The sequence below is a fragment of the Macrosteles quadrilineatus genome, unplaced genomic scaffold (assembly GCF_028750875.1).
Source record: "Macrosteles quadrilineatus isolate MER2022 unplaced genomic scaffold, UCM_ALF_1.0 Scaffold_1__1_contigs__length_201487025, whole genome shotgun sequence".
Taxonomy (NCBI): domain Eukaryota; kingdom Metazoa; phylum Arthropoda; class Insecta; order Hemiptera; family Cicadellidae; genus Macrosteles; species Macrosteles quadrilineatus.
Window position 1 is genome coordinate 166,984,035 of NW_026542594.1, and position 17,307 is coordinate 167,001,341.

At 33.7% G+C, this 17,307-nt stretch overlaps 1 protein-coding gene across 1 annotated transcript; it reads left to right on the top strand.

The window, feature by feature from the left end:
* The first annotated feature begins 3,127 nt into the window (after window positions 1–3,127).
* LOC128989226 (caspase-8-like) lies at window positions 3,128–11,307 on the top strand. Its single transcript, XM_054411101.1, has 6 exons — window positions 3,128–3,208; window positions 4,926–5,891; window positions 6,480–6,699; window positions 7,726–7,872; window positions 8,540–8,713; window positions 9,488–11,307. Exons 2-6 carry the CDS (start codon window positions 4,929–4,931, stop codon window positions 9,700–9,702), a joined length of 1,719 nt encoding a protein of 572 aa, XP_054267076.1. The 5' UTR covers window positions 3,128–3,208; window positions 4,926–4,928; the 3' UTR covers window positions 9,703–11,307.
* The last annotated feature ends 6,000 nt before the right edge of the window (window positions 11,308–17,307 follow it).

Consider the following 17,307-nt stretch of genomic DNA (forward strand, 5'->3'; position numbering starts at 1 on the left):
TTTACAAATATAAATGCAGAATGGCGTCAATAAATACAATTAATTCTATAAAATATTATCAAAATGCTCACTAAATGAGTAGTAACATTTGCTTAATATAAATATTTTCAATTTCTTTTTAAATGTCTTAATATTATTAATTTCCATTAAATCTTTAGGCAGAGCATAAAAAAACCTAGTACCTGCAGCAGTGGGTTTTTTATTATAAAACTCTAAATTATGCCTCTGGATGGCTGGGTAGTTCCGATGCCGAGTATTATAATTATGTGACATTCCCAATTTTGGAAGTGTATGTGTATTCAGATTGCTTCGGCAAAAAACCTCAAACTTTTTAGATTAATTATAGTTTTATAAATATATAATCCATACACTGTAAGGATATTTAATTTAGCAAAATACTGTTTTGCCGATTGGTTTTCTCCCAAGTTTAACATGATACGTATGGCTCTCTTTTGTAAAATTAATATACCATCTAAATTTTGAATGGTTGTTGCACCATATAATTCAATGCCGAATGCAATATGTGAGTTTATGTGAGCATAGTAAACCTTCAGTAAAACATTCAACGAGCAGAGTTTAGACAAGTTGTGCAGCATAAATAGACCTGAACAAATTTTACTTTTTAGTTTATCAATGTGGTACAACCAAGATAAATGGTGATCAATTATTAGTCCTAAGAATTTAGTTTGAGTCACTTGAGTTAAGTAATTGTTATCAATTTTTAAATTAGGTTTTAAAGGTTTTTTTTGGGCAGTTGAAAAATTTATATAATTGGTTTTCTCTGAGTTAAGCAATAAGTTTTTGCAAGATAAATATTCATATATAGATTCAAGGCTACTATTGCCTATATATTCAATGTCATTTTTTGATCTACCAGAAACTATTAAATTTGCATCATCAGCATAGAGGCATAATTTACTTTTTAAGTTTGTTAGAGCTGAAGGCAGGCCTTTTATATAACAGAGGAATAAAATTGGACCAAGAATAGACCCCTGAGGGACTCCATATTTGACTTGTTTTAGAGATGATTTGACTTTAAGTAATTGATTGAATTCTGTAATCGTATTCAGTTCAACATATTGCTGCCTGTTTTCTAAATATGATTTAAACCAATTTAGTGAATTACCAGTAATACCAAAATGTTGTAATATTGAAATAAGTGTCTGATGCGAAACGCTATCAAAAGCTTTACTAAGGTCCATGAAAATTCCAACAGAGTTGTCACCTCTATCAATGGCATCAATAATAGCCTCAACTAGATCAATACCAGCAGTTGTTACAGATTTTCCAGACCTAAAACCATGTTGTTCTTCGTCAAATAATTGATTATTTTCCAAAAAACTTACCAATCGGGAGTACATTGCACGCTCGTAGAGCTTAGATATGGTGGGCAATATTGATAAAGGCCTGTATAATTAGATGGTACTGTTTTTTTTCCATTTTTGTGTAATGTTTTGATTCTAGAAATTTTTAGTTTATTTGGAAAAATTCCAGAAATGAAAGAAGAGTTGATAATATGTACCAAGGGTTTTAGTAATGCGTTTTTAGAAATTTTTATAATGGGCATTGGAATCTCATCGTAGCCTGAAGTGAACTTGTTATCAAAAGAAGATAATATTTGCTCGAGTTCTGGTTCATCTAAAGGTTTAATATGGAATTTTGATACATTATTTGGAATTGGCATTTGGACAAACTGTCTATGATTATTTAGTTTAGGGTTAATATATTTGTCAACAACACTTACAAAATACTCGTTAAAAACTTCACTAACATCTTTAGGATTTGTATATGATATTTTGTCTACAACTAATTTAATTTCATCGTTGTGAAAAGAATTTTCTTTAATCTCATTATTTATTATTTTCCACGTGGCTTGATAACATTGTCAGCATTTTCTATGCTACTTTCAATAAACCTCTTTTTGGTTGCTATCATATCTGTTGTATAATTTTTCTTGAGTTGTTTTAATGTCTGGTTTAGTTCCCTGTCTTTGGTTATCCTTATATGTTGGCTAAGGTCAATAATATTTTCCTTTTTCCTTTTTAATTGTGGAGTGATCCAGCTTTTAGCCTTTGAGTAAACTCTTGACTTTATTTTTGGAAAACACAAGTCAAAATAATAAGTAAAAATTTTTAAGAATACATTGTATTTATCTTCAACTGGTGCAAAATATAGTTCAGACCAAGTTTCTTGTGCCAGATAGTTATTGAAGTTGGCGATATTTTTATGAGTAAATTTCCGTTTTTCTTGTGTTAAAGGTTTAGTTTTATTTTTTACTGTGCAATCTAGGATTTCTAATAATTGAGCATCGTGATCGGATAGTTCTGTTATTATACCCGATATTGATAATTTATTTCTTGGAATTGATGTAAATATATTATCTATACTACTTTCACCATCCAGAGTTACTCTAGTAGGAAAATCTACCAAGTATTGCATATTAAATTCTTTTAAAGTGTTACAGAATATTTTATAGCCAGGAGAATTTTTTAAAACATTAATATTAATATCACCAGCCACTACTACTCTTGAGTATTTTTTGAAAATAATATCAAGTACACAATTTAATTTTTCCAGAAAAACAGTCTCAAATTGAATTCCTGGTGTTCTATATACTCCGACGAATAAAAAAGAAAATCTATACATATTTACTTCAACTAAACAGCATTCAAAGTATTTATCTGCCAATATATCCTCAACTGCAGGTATCCTTTTACTTTTTATGGCCAGACTATTCCGAGCAAGAATCATGACCCCTCCTCCAAAATATGATTTTCTACAATAATAGTTTATAGTTCTGTAATTTACAATAGATGCATGTTGGATTTCATTTTTATTTAATTTGTGTTCACTTATGACAACAAGTTCAGGTTTGATTTCTTCTAAAACAATTTCCAATGATAAAGTTCGAGAAGAGAAGTGCTGAATGTTTTGGTGTAGAATTTTAATTTTATGTGAACTTTTAACATTTAACTTTTAACTTTAACTTCGAAGGCCGCGGCCTGGAGTTATAGGTGGCCGTGGCAATAACAAAGAGAAGTAAGATTATCTTACTTCTGTACGGCTTAAAAGGTGGCTCGTCAGCTGTGTCACTGTCATTGACTACTATCTGTCAGTGTCAGTCAGTTCAGTTTCTGTTTCTGCTTTCCGCCTCTCAGCAGACGTCAATTCAATAGTCTATGTCAATGTTCATCACTTAATTTTTGAGGTTAAGTTGCATTTATTGTATTGTTTATTAAATACCTTGTAAGACAAATTAATAATCTAACTAGGCTAGTTTAAGACTATAATAATAATAACTAGAGGTCGTCTAGTCTTAGTAATGAATAACTAGGCCTTCTAGGCCTAGGCGAAATAGGCCTTCTATCCATTTAGAGTAAACCTATAAGCCTTCACTTTAGGTTAAAATATTAGAATTAAATATTGTAGGCCTAGGCTTATTTTCATCGTTTCATTGCTACAGACACAAACACTGTACCGTAGCTAAACTAAATATTAGGTAGACTTCCGTATCTGTTGTCAAAAACAACCGAATGAAAATATTGATCTATATATATATTCTTTCATTCCATATATCATTTGGTTAGTTGGGTTAACATAACCTAACCAACCAAACAATATATCGAATGAAACTATCAATATTTTCATTCGTTTGTTTTTGACAACAGATATGGAAGTCTGCCCCTAAATATAACTAACTAGGACTATAGGTCGGCCGCTTAGAAAGCGACCTCCTCATAGCATTGGTGCGAGAGAGAGATACCGAGCTGTGGGAGTAAGACAGACTATGCCCCCACTCTGCTGCCGCTCCGCCCCAGCACGGGTTGAAAACGGATATTGAAAACTATGGTTTTCAATAACTTGAGAAAAATAGGTCCTGCAAAAAATATTGTATAGCCTAAATCGCATCAATATTTGAGCATCATGAAATGTTATTATATCATTCTTTTTATTTCATACCTTGGTCTGTATTTTATAATATCAAGGAAACAATGCAAATATGTGAAAACAGGCCAACGGCACCGGCGGGAGCGATGCTGCCAACAACAAACCGGCAACAGCATGGCACTGCCGTGACGGTGTGTGTGTAAGCAGTTCCATTTGGTAAACATGGGATTCCAACTCCCACGACACCAGGGCGGCGCCGTGCCGGTGTCGTGTCGTGCAGTGTGAAACGGCCATTGGTGGAGAGAGGGAACATACCCTCCCTCGCCGTTACCTCCCCTACATGCGCTAAAAATTTTGCGCAGGTCGCTTTCCAAGTGGCCAACCTATAGTCACAATAATCACATGCAAGTCAAACAAACTTTGCTGTAAAAATTAGCTCAATTAGACTAAGTGGCAAAACTTTTGACATCTGATTAACTTATAATTGTATTATAAAACAAAAACTATTGATATAACTTATTCAACTGTATCAATCTATAAAATTAAGCTACCGATACTTGAAAGTCATAACATTTCATATTATGGTAACTAAGCTCAATCAGTTTGAATAATCAGCACACCTTTTTCAGTCAAGTTTCCAATAGGCTTAATCAGTATTTTATACCAAAATCCTACAATTTGAGGAAAAGATAAAATGATTTATTTATATGTAAGTTTAATAAATATTTATACCCATACACACACTATTTTTGTTTATTTAAGATATACATGTACAGTAATTATCTTTGTGTATGTGTTCATCCCAATCTGAACTAACAATATTTTAGACTTTAGAATGCTTACCCTGAAATAAAAAAGTAATAGGTCTCAAACCTTAAACGTTATGACTTCCTAAAAAGGAAAATGTTTAAAGGTTTTGACAATAAAATAGTAGCCTGTGCCTACTTTCGGTGAGATCCTCTGCCTAACTTAGCTTTCTTAATAAACAAGAATTAAGGATTTTGTATTTACAATCCAACTTAAGTTATTTGTTGCAGAAAATGGACATGGGGAACTATGGGTTTCCTAAATTTGATTTTCCAAACTACAATGAAGACTACTCCGAAGAATCAGACTCTGAAACATCTTTTCACTGCTCAGAGGATTCTGATTGCGATAGATTGTCCACGAGCAGTGATAACTCCAATGATACATCCATTGACAGTGGCAATGCCACCTTTGATTCTGCCATCAGTGTGCCTGAGAAAAAGTATCATTTAATTTATAAAGTCACCCTTGAAGATGTCAGTAATATAGAAATGAATTTAGATCTGTACGAGTACATATCTGTTATTTTTCTTTTGATTGATGACACAAGGTACGCCCTACAGTTAATCCGCTCTTTGATTGCTGCTGGTCCGGAGAATTTTTCAAGAGGTAAATTGTATGAATGGGCTTGCACATCGCCTACAAATTGGAAATTCAAACTGTTTGAAACTCTTGCAATAATTCAAAACAACAATAGTTTGATGAGATTAGGTTGTTGTATTCAAGACATTAACATAAAGAGGGATGCACCCGTTTATACAAACAGGTTTAAAAAAATACTTTATTCTTCTGTGTGCGATTTTTTAAAAAGAGAACCAGCTCAAGACCTTATTGATCGGGTTAGACGTGATGGTAAATTCAAAGAAGACATAACATTGGACTGTGACCCAATGTACATGGAGTTTCACATTTTATTTTGGATTTCTCAAGAATACATCAGTATCAAAAAGGAGCCGTATCTAGATAACCTGATGAAACAAATTAAGTCAGCAAATTTGTTGGACATTTACTACAATATAAATGAAGAAATAAAGAACTTTACAGATAATGAGTGTGCAAAAACATTCAAACGTATAATAGCCAATGAAGAGGAAGAAGACTGTTACAAAATCAAAGACCCCAATAACCCTGGATTGGTAGTTGTAGTTAACAACGCCAAGTTTTATAACAACATTGAAAAGAGGAAAGAATTTGAGGTTAGTATTGCAGTTCATCACAACTGATTTAATATCAACAAGTTTCAATGAGATGGTTTTGTTTATCTAGGTAATTTAATTGATTAAACGTATACAAAGAGTGAGTGGTTGGGACGCAGAATTTTTATTTGTAACCCCTCGAAAACACAGTTGTCGTGACAATTGGCGCCGTGTAAACGGTGTAGAGGCCAATAGCACTGTCTTGTCTTTTAGCAGTAGTACCCTGGTTCACTGTAAAATGCCTGGGCAAGTGTTGGCCACATGTCAACAGGTTCTCGTTCAACTTGCCTGGCCTACGACAATTCCAAAACCACGTGATGACAATTGGCAAAGACAATTGTCTCGCCAACTGGCATCGTGTAAACCCGGCTTAAGCACTAATTAAAATTAATGTTATATAAGTAGAAAATAAGCCTGACAATTTTAAGGGAATATTTTTGTTGAAATCCAGACAGTTAAATAGAAATTCGCTCAGTCTGCAGGTTCACTGCAGCTGGGGTATTTATATTTACTGTACTATTAGTCCTTATTATTCTGGTTTAGTATTAGCAATTAAGGAAATGTTGGATCAGAATTTGTGTGTTTCAGCATAAACTTCCTAAACAACCTCGTCGTGATAGGATGGGATCAGACAAGGATGTTGAAAATCTCAGTAAAACATTTAAAAGCCTCAACTACAATGTGGTTGTCATAAATGACGTTAATCATGACAAAATGGTGGATGATATCCGTGACACGGTTAGAAATGAGTTTAATGAGGTTCACCATTCGGTGCTGGTTTTGTGTGTTCTCTCTCACGGGGATAAAGGTAACTTTTGGTAGTAAATACTGACATAAGCTAAACATAGTGTTGACTAATGTAGAAGTTTTTGCTTTCAGTTTTATCTCGAGTCGGAACAAAATTGTGAAGTTAAAAAGTGAGGGTTAAAACCCCTCTTTTGGTTTGTGATAAAAGTTTTTAATCATACTTCTTGAAATGTTAAGCTAACTAAATTTAGGTTTCTTGTTTGCATAGCAAGCCATGGTGGTGATTAATACTTAGGGAAGAAGCTAAACAGTACAATATATGCATAAATGAAACAATCCTACCCTAACATGAAAAAGTCATGATAGTTAAAAAGGCATTGAAACCAATAACAATTATTGTCTTAGGTTTAGTCGTATTATGTTAGGTTAAATGTAGATTGTTGAGCACAAACCTGTTTACTACATTATCAGTTGTAGTTTTGTGTAAAAGAGTAGAAAGGAAATCCAAGAAAAGACAATCAACAAAAATCTGATAAGGCTACTCTGTGCATGATAACCTAGATTATTTTGTAAATTGTATGCCCTATATGTCTTAAGACAGTGATGGAATCTTAGAGTTCAAATCTTGAAAATGTATATACAATCTTCCAGCTAGCCAGAAGACACATAAGGGTGTGATAAGATGTAGCTGTGAAACAAATTAAGTTCTGTCACATTACTTGCAGGTCAATCGTTACTCTATTAGGAGTAAACTCTAGACTAGTTAAAATTATCAATTAATATTTGTACATATATTTTCATAGTTCAATTCGTCCACAGATGCTGATGTAAATTATTGTTTATCTGTTGAATGTACCAAATTTTAACTAAGTCAAACTGATAGAACAACTTTTAAAACATATCTTTCATGTCATAAAAAAAGTTGAATTGAATACAGCACTGAGCGTTGGTCATGTATTGAATAAAATATAGTCTACAGCTATAGTCTATATGGATTCTCTGTCTACTGTACCATCCAAAAGCCAATACTAGAGTATAAATAAATAAATAAATATATATATATATTAATAAAATTACCTACTTTTAGGTATGGTATATGGTGCAAACAGTGTACCCGTAAAAAATGAAGACATCATCAATAGCATTTCTGGATCATCACCACTCATCCATTTACTATCTGGTATTCCCAAAGTGATAATCATTCAGGCATGTCAAGGCCCAGGAGTACTATATGGTGAGTGAATTACTTCAGATAGTTTACATCATAAGCTAGGCCTTTACATGGCCTTAAACCAAATAACCAGAAAGAGTTTTTTGACCTTAATTTAAAATCGAGTCTTCTGGTGACTAAGAAATCTTCAGAAACAACAAATCACTATTACTCACCGCCGACGTTTTAGCAAGTCAAGTCGCCCTGAGGATGGCACAATACATGAAGGTTGAAACGTCGGTGAGTGATCAAATCAATCTGATTCGTCGTTTGTGACACGGTCGTCACCAGAAGACCGCAATCGACATCAGTGACTACGAGCCTATCCTGCAAGATTTTACTTTCATTGGTTGTTGCACCATGTTCCTGATGTAATCAATTTTAAAGTGTTTTAAATAGTCTATAATGTCTTTTTAAATAAGTTTGTAAGGAACTGAAGAATACAACTTTAATAGTTGCTGCTGATTTCAATGTAGATTCGAGAAACATGTAAATGTCAGTTACTAATGCACTGTTTATTAATCTTTGCATACCCTGTTCTCATATACTTTTGCATAAGAAAAATTATCAAACAAAACCACGCATCTCATAAATTGTCACTATCTGATAGTGATAACAAAAAATAAAATAAATTGACTTGTACAAATTGTCTGCTGGGTTAATCATACAGGTTTTCTGCAACATGTTTCAGTCAATCCCGAGAATGAACTGTTAGAGCCTGACAATACTGAAACTGATTGTCCATCAGTGATGACAACTGATGACAATCTAACCACTGACGGACCCAATAGTTTTGATCCAAAAGACAGATTGGTGTGTATGGCAACTATCGATGGGTTTGTTTCAATCCGCAGCAAGATAAATGGTAACTTGATGTAAATTTGTATTTATATTAACTTACTTATATACAGTAGACTCCCTCTTATCCGGACACCTTTTAACCGGACTACACTCGGCGGAAATGACATCTCTTTAACCGGACAATTTTCATCAGCACATTTGCTTAACCGGACTAGAACGGCAGGAAGTGGGCGGTACTGAAACGACTGTTCTCATGGGAAAGATTTGAGACCCGTGATCATGTGTCTAAATACAATGCTCTCCTAAATTTAAGTCGAATATCACAGTAAACGGTCCGTTTTAACGAGTTTTTGTGGACGTCGGTTTAGCCGGAAAACCCGTTGTCCGGACTAGTCTCGGTCACGAGGAGTCCGGATGAGAGGGAGTCTAATGTACTCCATTTTTTATAAACACCACCTTATTTAGTAATGGAGGTAGTGGTACTCCAAAAGTTACCCTGCCTTAGATGAAGGACTCAAATCCAGATTTATGTTTCTCACTATTTAGTAAACCTTCATTAATGACTAATTGGGACTCTGTCTAATAAAATACTGGATTATTACTGTGATTAAAGGCAGTGCTGTTATGGAACCCTTCCGATGTCGTCTGAAGACAATCAGTAAATTTGAATTCCTCAAACTTTCCATATTGTTACAATCACATTTACAGTGACAATCAAAGTGAAGTTCCTTTTCTTGCAGTCCCTACTAACGAGTGCTACTGTAAGTTTGAATTCTGTTAAATTTAAACCTGAATTCTGTTAAATTAAAACATATTAATTCTTCAATGTTATTTTCAGGTACAAAATACATTCAGGAGCTGTGTCGATGTATTGATAAGTACCACAGAAAAAAACACTTCTTAGACATTATTACTAAAGTTCATAAACATCTTAGTAGTGAGAAATGCATTGTTAAAGATGTGCATGAGACGCAACCAATCTGTATGGTTCCAGTTATGATTTCAAATCTTTGTAAATCGTTGTACTTAACTCCAAAGCATGTTCTCGGTTAGGAATTGAAGTGGTAACAGCTTGATGTGAACATTTTGTAAAATACTGAAGGTTTACACAGAACTAGACAGACAATAGGCGAACGCTTTAATGGTAAATTCTTAAAGAAATACATTAGCGTTAAATTACACTACATATTATAGAAAGTTGTTAAGCTGGCTTGTGTAGGCCTACATTGCTAGCTCATGAAGTAGTGTGCTGAAACTGTTCAAATTTTGAGGAATTTGAAAGCTTCTCTACAGCTTTCTGTGGGACCAAGGACAAATAGTACCCTGACAGCCTTCTTCTGAACCACCAGGATTTTATTTAGGTTGTTGTCATAGGTGCCACCCCAACAAATCAGCCCGCACCTTTTGGGAGATTCCACCATTGCATAGTGCCTTAGCTGATTCTATTCCTCCCATCTACATCATCCTTCTTATACTGTGTGTCTTCCAAATGAGAACTTCCTGGTTGGTTAATGAATGTGATTGTTCCATGATGATGATAGGTAGCAGTTTTGTATTTGTACATGATTTAAGTATTTTAAATAAGGCTTGAGTATACAGCTCAACGTTTTATTACATTCACATTAGATTGATGTAACATCAAAGGTCTCAAATAAGTCTCAATCTATGGGGAGGGGAGCTCAGGGGTGTCATCGCTTTCCTGATGAAAACCAAATTTAAAAATTACCGTAACACACCTTTGCGACATTAGAGAAAACTAAAATCTTAACAAAATTGATCTGCATGGTTAATGTACTAGCTAAATCCTTACACTAGTAATACACGAAGGAAAAATTGTTAAAATGTTGATAATTAATTAAGAACCTAAATATATAATAAAATGATCACTACTAGAAAAGTGTCAAACAACAACCAGCTCCAGGATTGCGTTTATATGACAAAGGTACCTCGTCAGACAATCCTTAACATGTAGCAAATGTTGATAATTAATTAAGAACCTAAATATATAATAAAATGATCACTACTAGAAAAGTGTCAAACAACCACCAGCTCCAGGATTGCGTTTATATGACAAAGGTACCTCGTCAGACAATCCTTAACATGTAGCAAATGTTGATAATTAATTAAGAACCTAAATATATAATAAAATGATCACTACTAGAAAAGTGTCAAACAACTACCAGCTCCAGGATTGCGTTTATATGACAAAGGTACCTCGTCAGACAATCCTTAACATGTAGCAAATGTTGATAATTAATTAAGAACCTAAATATATAATAAAATGATCACTACTAGAAAAGTGTCAAACAACCACCAGCTCCAGGATTGCGTTTATATGACAAAGGTACCTCGTCAGACAATCCTTGACATGTAGTAGGTACCGAATGTGCTAAATATGTTTTGGCGGTTATTTCAATAACTCCGCCATTACAATAAATATTAATGTAGCACATTCGATGCCTACTACATGTCATGGCTTGTCTGACAAGGTATGTTAAGCCATTATTTGTAGTCTACAAAACACTGTAAAAAAGAAGTTTAAGAAAAAAATGAACATATTTTTGTACTAATTTCTTTGTTAAAATGTCTATTATGTTAATAGTTCATTATAATTTATATTGTTAATAAAGTTTTTAAAAAACAATTTTATTTATTATATATATGTGAGAGTTTTATTTAAATCCTAAGAAAATCTAGTTTAATTCTATCCTATTTTGACATTTTAATTGAGTAGTCTATGTAAACAATAATTGTTGTGGCTTTCCTATGAAATAAAAATAATAGGTTGGCTTTAAAATGTAATAGTCAAATGCAAGAGTCGGCTGGACCGCTGGCCATTTTTTACCCATAACGCTAATGTTTAATGGCTGAAGCATATTACTGCATTGTTTATTAAGATAAAAAGTTGATAAATATCTCATTTTAAAGCCCTTGAAACCGTGGAGGTGATTTGCTCTCTACTTTTTCATTTTAATTGTTATTATTTTGTCAAAATACATAAATATCTATTTAATTAATACGCTACATGAAACTTTGTCTGTTGAACTCCTCCGCCATTTATTAACCGATTTTATCCATTGACGTCTCATTGGAAAGAGCGTGTCGCGTGGATTTGCAAACTGACTTTACATTTTTGAAAAAGTCCCTTGGGCTCTGCCCCAGTGGCTGTTAAAGTTCCCATGTTATCCTTATGAAGAACATATATTTGTTCACATTATGATCAGCTGGATAATTTAATTGCTGTTAATATTTTAGTTTCAATGCTACAAACAAACATTTACTGACTTGGTTGAACGTAAATAAATATATAACGTATATATATACGTTGGCGTAAATATTACAATAAAAATAAACGGTATCAGCATTCTGACACGTACTTTCTCCCATAAGTTTGTCAACAACCTTTACCATGTGTAAGCGGTGAGAGTAAATATATGGAAATGGGATTTGTACAATTTTGTTCAGAATTTAAAGGACTATAATTTAAAGGCTGGGACGGGTGGCGTCGTCCTGTAATCCAGCTACTAGGAGGTCACGGATTGTGGATATTTATAGGTATGCACTGTGGATGGGATACTCCCTGGTGTGGATTAACGTCCGCACTAGTGAGTATTACGACTATCCGCAGTACTATCCTGATAATTAGACCAATTCGTATATACCAAGGGAAAAATGTGGTTCGGATTCCACTATAAACTGTAGGTCCCTTAGTTGCCATTAGCTGTTTGGGCTATTAATTAACAGCTGTGTCTAAGGAATGTCGGCCTTAGTCACTAACAAGACTACAAGATCGCGCCACTCATCCTACACTCATCTCCATTCATACTTGGCTTAAAATACCTACATTGTATGGTCGCCATTTCATAAGAAAGTATTAAAGTAAAGTATTAAAAGTAAAGTATTAACATATTCAATTTTTATCAAAATCGTTGGGGCCAATTTTGAGAAAATACAATTTCTCCGGTTTTTATTGGTTTTGTGGGAAAATCCCCATTAAAAATCAAAATTTCAAAAAAATGAAAAAAAACGCCTGGAGATACCATGGATTAGAACCTACATACCAAATTTCATTGAAATCGGACCACAGGTGTAGTCCCTAGCTCTGTACACATCCAGACACACAGACATCACTTCGAAAACCACTTTTTTGGGTCCAGGGGGACCCAAAACGAATATATCCACTCAAAACTCAAGCTCGAAAATTTTGACGAAAACAATACTTTTTCCATATACTAGTGATGGTCCAAACCAGAAATTTCGAATCTCAAAACCGAAACCGAAACATTAAAAAATCGAATCCCGAATCTCGAATCTCAAAACCTAAACGCGAAACTTTTTTACTTAGCTGGTTACAAGGTCAAGGTTAAAAAATCATAAAATGTTAAATATGCAATCAAAACTGAAAGAGATCGACTCCTCCTGACCGTGACATAACATAAATATGTGAATGTAACTGATAATCTTAAAACCCAATACAACATAATTTTTTATAAACAACAACAAAAAATTAAATTAAACTTCTAACACCAACATAAACATGAATATTAGATTAATTAGAACATTTAGTGGTCAATATTTCTTTGTGTTAAGTAAACATTGATGTGAAACTGAATTGTACCAGTTATAGTATTTAAGATAACTTTTGAAGTTCAGAATAAAATTTACTTGTTTCATTACTGTTAATGGTGATGTTTGCTCTGTTGCTACCAGCTTATTTGGAAACAATGTTTAAAACAATAACAATGGCACAAAAAAATGTCAGCAGTTTCAAAAATAAAACTGCCAAAATCTTCAATTTCGAAACTTTTGAATCTCGAAACTTGGTGATCGAATCTCGAAACCGAAACTTTTCCTAAGTTTTGATGGTTTTGAGATTTGAGATTCGGTTTTGACACATCACTACCATATACTATGGTATAGGGTGAGAAAGTAAGAAGCGATGGACAATGATATATTAAAAAGAACGAAATTAAAACTGTGCTGCATTTCTTGAGCAATCATTGAATGAGCCAATTTGCAAACTATGGAAACATAGGAAAGAAATAGAACCCCACCAAGTAGAAGAATAGTTATTTGTGCAACTAGTGAGCAAAGTGAGCAATTGCACTTTGCACTCGAGTTGCACATTATATTTTTCCTACAGTTACCATAAAACAAATAAATTGGTAAAAAAACGTAACATATTTTTACACAGAAGTGAACTTTTACACCGTTTCATGCCTTCACGTTGCAAATCTGGAGTGAGTGAGACAAAGTAATTAGAGTGAGGCAATGTTAACATTGTCTCACTGATGAGCAAATTTGCCATTTTGCTTTCTCAAATCAGTGAGAGAACATGTACATTGTTAGGTAACTGTAGGAAAATAACGTTTTTTAAAAATTTATAATCATTATGGACAACTTAAGGCGGCTATGAGTGGGAAACATTTGTAGACAACAATAAAAAACAAGATCAGCTTTTAAAAAATGATGAGATATACAAGAAATGTTTGTTATATCGAACTGTTATGTACATCGTAAGTATTAAAATAATCTTTGAGTCAACTCTTCTGAAAGTCTCATCTGAAATTATGACGGTTATTCATTTTTAAATAACGCCTGCAATACTTTGCAATTGCTCGAATTCGAGCAACAGGTACACTAGTAGTAAATTATTTTAAGAAGTAGCGGTAGTTTATTTAAGATAAGAAGTAGATTTTTGTACACAGTAGGCTACAGTACTAGATTTTAAGATGCCAGTAATTAAAACATGTAAGGACGACTGTTGTAGATCAGTTTGAATCAAAATAGCCTTTAAATTCCAACCATTGACAAACAAAAAAGACTTTTATCAAAATGGTCTTTACCCTTTTAAGTTTATCAGGGGTTTACTGTACTTTCATCATGGTGGACATGTGGCATTATTTATACAATGAAATTTTTACATTCATTAATTTTAACCTGCAATATTCAAATACCCCCCGCCGCAGCAAACCTGCAGACTAAGCGAATTTCCATTTGCCTGATTGGATTTACACTAAAATGCCTCCTTAAAAATATCACATTTATTCCATATTTAAAAAACATAAGTTGTCTAACGAGTTCTTAGGTTTGCTGCAACAGGGAGGGTAAAAAGGTGTTTTTTGTAAAATGTTAATAGCTTAGCATAAAATGAATGCATTTTCCAAATTTGATCAAAATATGATCATAAACAAGCAAACTACAACAGTTTACTTATTCTCCATAAGAATAACTTGGGAATTTTAAATTTACAGTTTTTTGGAATTTTCTCCGTAACCATTAGGCGCATTATAACGCTTCAATATACTAAATTATTTGTATTTTTAAGCTCTACAAAATGGTTTGGAAAGAAAATTTTAAGTTTTAAGGGTCAAAAATGGGAAAAATTAATTTTTGCCCCATAAACCCCTGTTCCCATAGTCCGATCATGCTGGTTTGCGAACTCGTTTGAATAAACGTAGGTTTACACGTACCAAATTTCATCAAAATCGGGTGTTTTTTGCTCGAGTTATCGCGCTAACGGACACATATATAAATATATATGAATTTGAACGGATGGTGTTTTTGGTCTCTAGGGACCTCAAAACGAAAAAGTAAATCGGTCCCGGGTCCAGGTCTTACCATGAGTACTACGGTAATAGCTTATTCCCTATAGGGGAAATTCGCTAAAAGCATAAAAAATAATAGGCCTATATTTAGTCGAATTTGCTTAGCGTACTGCAAGTAGGGAGCAGAAAGTTGTAGATAAGACTTGTAACTAGAGACTAGGGCATATTGAGAGTCAACTGTAAAAAAAATTTCAAAGGTTTTCACCCTACATGAGATGAGTCCTGAACAGTTGATGTTTATTCGAAAAGCTCAGAGTACTTGGTAAATCAAATACTTTTTTTTGTCCTTGGACGCTAGGCACGAGCCTGGGATTGTTTTAGTGAATTTCCCATATAGGGAATAAGCTATTACCGTAGTACTCATAGTAAGACCTGGACCCGGGACTGATTTTTTTCTGTTTTGAGGCCCCTAGAGGCCAAAAACACCATCCGTTCAAATTCATATATATATATGTGTGTGTCCGTTACCACGATAACTCAAGCAAAATAGTAAAAAATAACGTGTAAACCTATATTTATTCGAACGAGTTCGCGAACCAGCATGATCGGACTATGGGAACAGGGGTTCCCAGTTTTGTGGGGTAAAAATGGGGTTTTCTCATTTTTCACCCTGAAAAAATTTTGCAATTTCTTTTCAAACCATTTTGTATAGCTCAAAAAAACAAATAATTTAGTATATTGAAGCATTGTTGTATGGTCAAACAGTTACGGAAAAAATCCCTAAAAAGTGTAAATTTAAAATTACCATGTTATTCTTATGGGGAATAAATAAAAAGCTTGCTGTCTGAAATTTTGTTTGCTTCATACTAAGCTATCAATATTTCAATATACCCCCGCCGCAGCAAACCTGCCGACTAAGCGAATTTCCATTTGTCTGAATTGATTTTCAGTTAAATATATTTTAATAACATTAGGTTTAACGAGTACCTAGGTTTGCTGCTACAATGAAACTAATAAAGTGTGTTTTTGAGTAAAATATTGATAGCTTAGTACAAAATAAATAAATTTGCCAAGTTTGATCAAAATATATTCATAAACAAGCAAACTACAACATTTGACAATATTCTCCATAAGAATAACATGGGAATTTTAAACTTACAATTTTTTTAATTTTCTCCGTTACTAATATTCGAACAAAAATACTTTTATATACTAAATTATTTGTTTTTTTAAGCTCTTTAAAAAGGTCTAAAGAGAAATTGGGAAATTTTGTGTTTTGAGGGTCAAAAGTGAGAAAAACCAATTTTTACCCCATAAAACCCCCCGTAAAGCCCCGTTCCCATGGTCCGATCGTGCTGGTTCGCGAACTCATTCAAGTTTATCCCGCTTTACACCTTTAAACCAAATTTCATCAAAATCGGACAAAAATTACTCAAGTTATCGCGTTCACGGACGTATATATATATATATATATATATAAAAATTTGAACGAATAGTGTTTTTGGCCTCTGGGGACATCAAAATGAAAAAGAAATTCGGTCCCGGGTCTAGGTCTCACCGTGCCACCTACGGTAATAGCTACTTCCCTATAGGGAAATTCGCTAAAAAACCCCTATTTTCTTTCCTGTAGCAGCAAACCTAAGTACTCATCAAAATTAATGATATTTAAATCTATAAGTATAAAAGAGGATGTTTGTATATATATATTTGTTTGTTTGTTTGTTTGGGGGTGATAAACTCGGACACCGCTGAACCGATTGCCACGAAACTTGGTACATACGTGTAGAATGTCATGGAATAGGTTTATACACCATCAATTTCGTGATCCGTCCAATAGGCTCCGCCCCAGTGGCTCTGGAGTTTCCCATGTTAACCTTATGAGAAATGGAATTAATGAATCTTAACAGCTGTTTCAATTAAACAAGTTGGTTCTGTTCTATGATGTTCAATAGCATTAAAGTTACAAGGATTACCAACAGGGTGCAGCACTATTATTTCTTTTACATATTTATGACAACAGCTAATTTGCAACCAAAAAGGTGAGTGAGCGTAGCGAACGAGCTAACCTGAAGGCAAGTGAGCATAGCGAACGAGCTAACCTGAAGGCAAG